Below are 2,593 nucleotides of genomic sequence, written 5' to 3' on the forward strand. Positions count from 1 at the left end.
AAGACTCCGAACTTTTGTAGTTTTAATACATCAGTAGCATAGAGGGGGGATGTTTGAAACTTAACACTCATTTTATTTATTATAATTACATTTATATTTATTAATGAATTTATTTTTCTATAACAGATACACTAATTCAATTAATTCTATTACTTTTTTGCACACTTGAAAAACTGTTGGAGTTATTTAAATCAGGTGGATAGCAAACACTACTAAATTTTCTTTATAATCTACAATTTAGAAAATCAAAGTGAGTATCTTTGAGCCATTGCCAAGACAATCATTTGTTTCATCATCCCATTCGTGCTTAATCAATTCCTTGGTGAGACTATTTAATTGTTCACTTATTTTCTCATGGGCATTTGGATACTAGTGTTTGGGCTCCTAGAAACTCATGTGGGATTAAGCAAAACGTCAAATATCCTGGTTTTCCAAGGAAGCACAGCCTTCCTAAGGAGGCATAGTTTCTTCAAAACACACTGAAGTACTGTCCAAAATGGATTTTGACAAGTGCTGCAATGGATTTGTATTTTCTGTTTAAGTGTTATACTTGCTTTCTGGTTGAAAATTAACTGTGGCTCATAACAGTGAAGGAGGAGGCGAGTGAAAGGAGAGGAATTTGTCTGGTAAGAGTTCTAATCACAGTCTTCAGATATTGACAATGGGGAGGATCATGGTGTTTCAGTTCTCACCGTCACTATCTAGAAAGGTGATGATTGATTTTCAACACAACTACAGCCATTTAAGTTTTAATACTTAGTGATTACAATCAAAAAGCCAGCAATACATTCTGTAGACTTAAAGTGTGATAATATTAAGGCAACACTTCATATTATGAGATCTTGAGGTGACATCTAAACATGAACACATTTATCATTGTAAGGTATTAGATTAAACAGAGCCATGAATGATGGAACACACCTTTAATCCTAGTACTTGGCAGGCTGACACAGGTGGTTCTCTGCTAGTTCAAATTGAGGCCAGCCTGGTCTTATAGTGACCTCCAGGACAACAAAATCTACATAGTGAGAACCAGCCTCAAAATATCACTAAGAAACAAAGGGATAGAAAGGAACAGATTTAGATAGCATTTGAAGTGAAATTATTTTGTAAAAGAAATTGATTTCTTCTTAAATTAACTTATAAAGAAGCATGTAACAACCCTTCTGGAGAGATCACCACATTCAAAGAAAATCTGTGAGAAAAATGGTAGAATTTACCATGTAGAGCTCTGGATAACTAGATGCAGATTTATTGATCTCTTTCTGACATACTCCATTATTGTCTACCATTTTTACATATTTTTCTCTCAGTTTCTATTTTGTCTTGCTACAGAAACCAAAATTCCTACAAATAATGAGTCTGGAGAACAGCACTGTGAAGACTGAATTCTTTCTCCTGGGATTCAGTGACCATCCAGAGCTCCAGAGTCTTCTATTTGCTTTGTTTTTCTCCATCTACTCTGTTACTCTGATGGGGAATCTTGGGATGATCTTATTGATTGCCATCAGTGCTAACTTACACATCCCCATGTACTTTTTCCTCTGTATGCTGTCCTTCATAGATGCATGCTACTCTTCTGTCATTGCCCCCAAGCTACTTGTGGATCTGATTTCTGACAAGAAGAGCATTTCTTACAATGGCTGTGCTACACAGTTGTATTTTTTCTGCTCTCTTGTTGACTCAGAATCTTTCCTCTTGGCTGCCATGGCTTATGACAGGTATATTGCAATCTGTAACCCCTTACTTTATACTGTAATTATGTCCAAGAGAGTGTGTGGTCAGCTAGCAATTGGAGCATTCATGGGTGGGACTATTAGTTCAATAATCCATACCACTAATACTTTCCAGTTGTCATTCTGCTCTAAAGAAATTAACCATTTCTTTTGTGACATCTCTCCACTCTTCTCTCTGTCCTGCTCTGATACCTACACACATGACATCATTTTAGTAGTCTTTGCAAGTTTGGTCGAAGCTATCTGTCTTCTTGCTGTTCTTCTTTCCTATGTATGCATTATAGCAGCCATCCTTAAAACAGGTTCTGCAGAGGGAAGAAGGAAAGGGTTCTCTACTTGTGCTTCTCACCTGACAGTGGTCACTATTTATCACGGTACCCTAATTTTCATTTATTTGCGCCCTAGTACAGGACATTCAATGGACATTGACAAAATGACCTCTGTGTTCTATACATTGATCATACCCATGCTTAACCCCCTGATATATAGTCTCAGAAACAAAGATGTCAAAATTGCCTTTAGAAAAATTATTGGCAAAAAAATTATTTTCTTAGGTAAGTGAAAATAGACCTCACAATTTTGGCAATTTCTTTCAATTCTGACTTCTAACACTTGGAAAAATCAGTTTTTTTTTTAAACTCCACTACTGTATGCAAAATGAGGTCCTAATAGGAAATCCCAGAACCTAATGTTGGAACTACAATCTCCCTTTTCACTTTTCTATATCGCTTTATTTTTTTAAGGTTGCTATGTTTAGTATTTATTTCATGTAAGCTTGACTTTCCTCTAAATTTCATTTACATTTATGCTAAATTTTCTCTATAATTTTCAAGAGCTGCTAAATCTTCTTTTATTAG

General features: G+C 35.5%; 1 protein-coding gene across 1 annotated transcript; it reads left to right on the forward strand.

Moving 5' to 3' along the window:
• Positions 1-1,335: 1,335 nt before the first annotated feature.
• LOC100761227 (olfactory receptor 1020-like) lies at positions 1,336-2,298 on the forward strand. The gene has a single exon (XM_027421141.1). It carries the CDS (start codon positions 1,357-1,359, stop codon positions 2,296-2,298), a length of 942 nt encoding a protein of 313 aa, XP_027276942.1. The 5' UTR covers positions 1,336-1,356.
• The last annotated feature ends 295 nt before the right edge of the window (positions 2,299-2,593 follow it).

The sequence above is a fragment of the Cricetulus griseus genome, chromosome 6, assembly GCF_003668045.3.
Source record: "Cricetulus griseus strain 17A/GY chromosome 6, alternate assembly CriGri-PICRH-1.0, whole genome shotgun sequence".
Taxonomy (NCBI): Eukaryota; Metazoa; Chordata; class Mammalia; order Rodentia; family Cricetidae; genus Cricetulus; species Cricetulus griseus.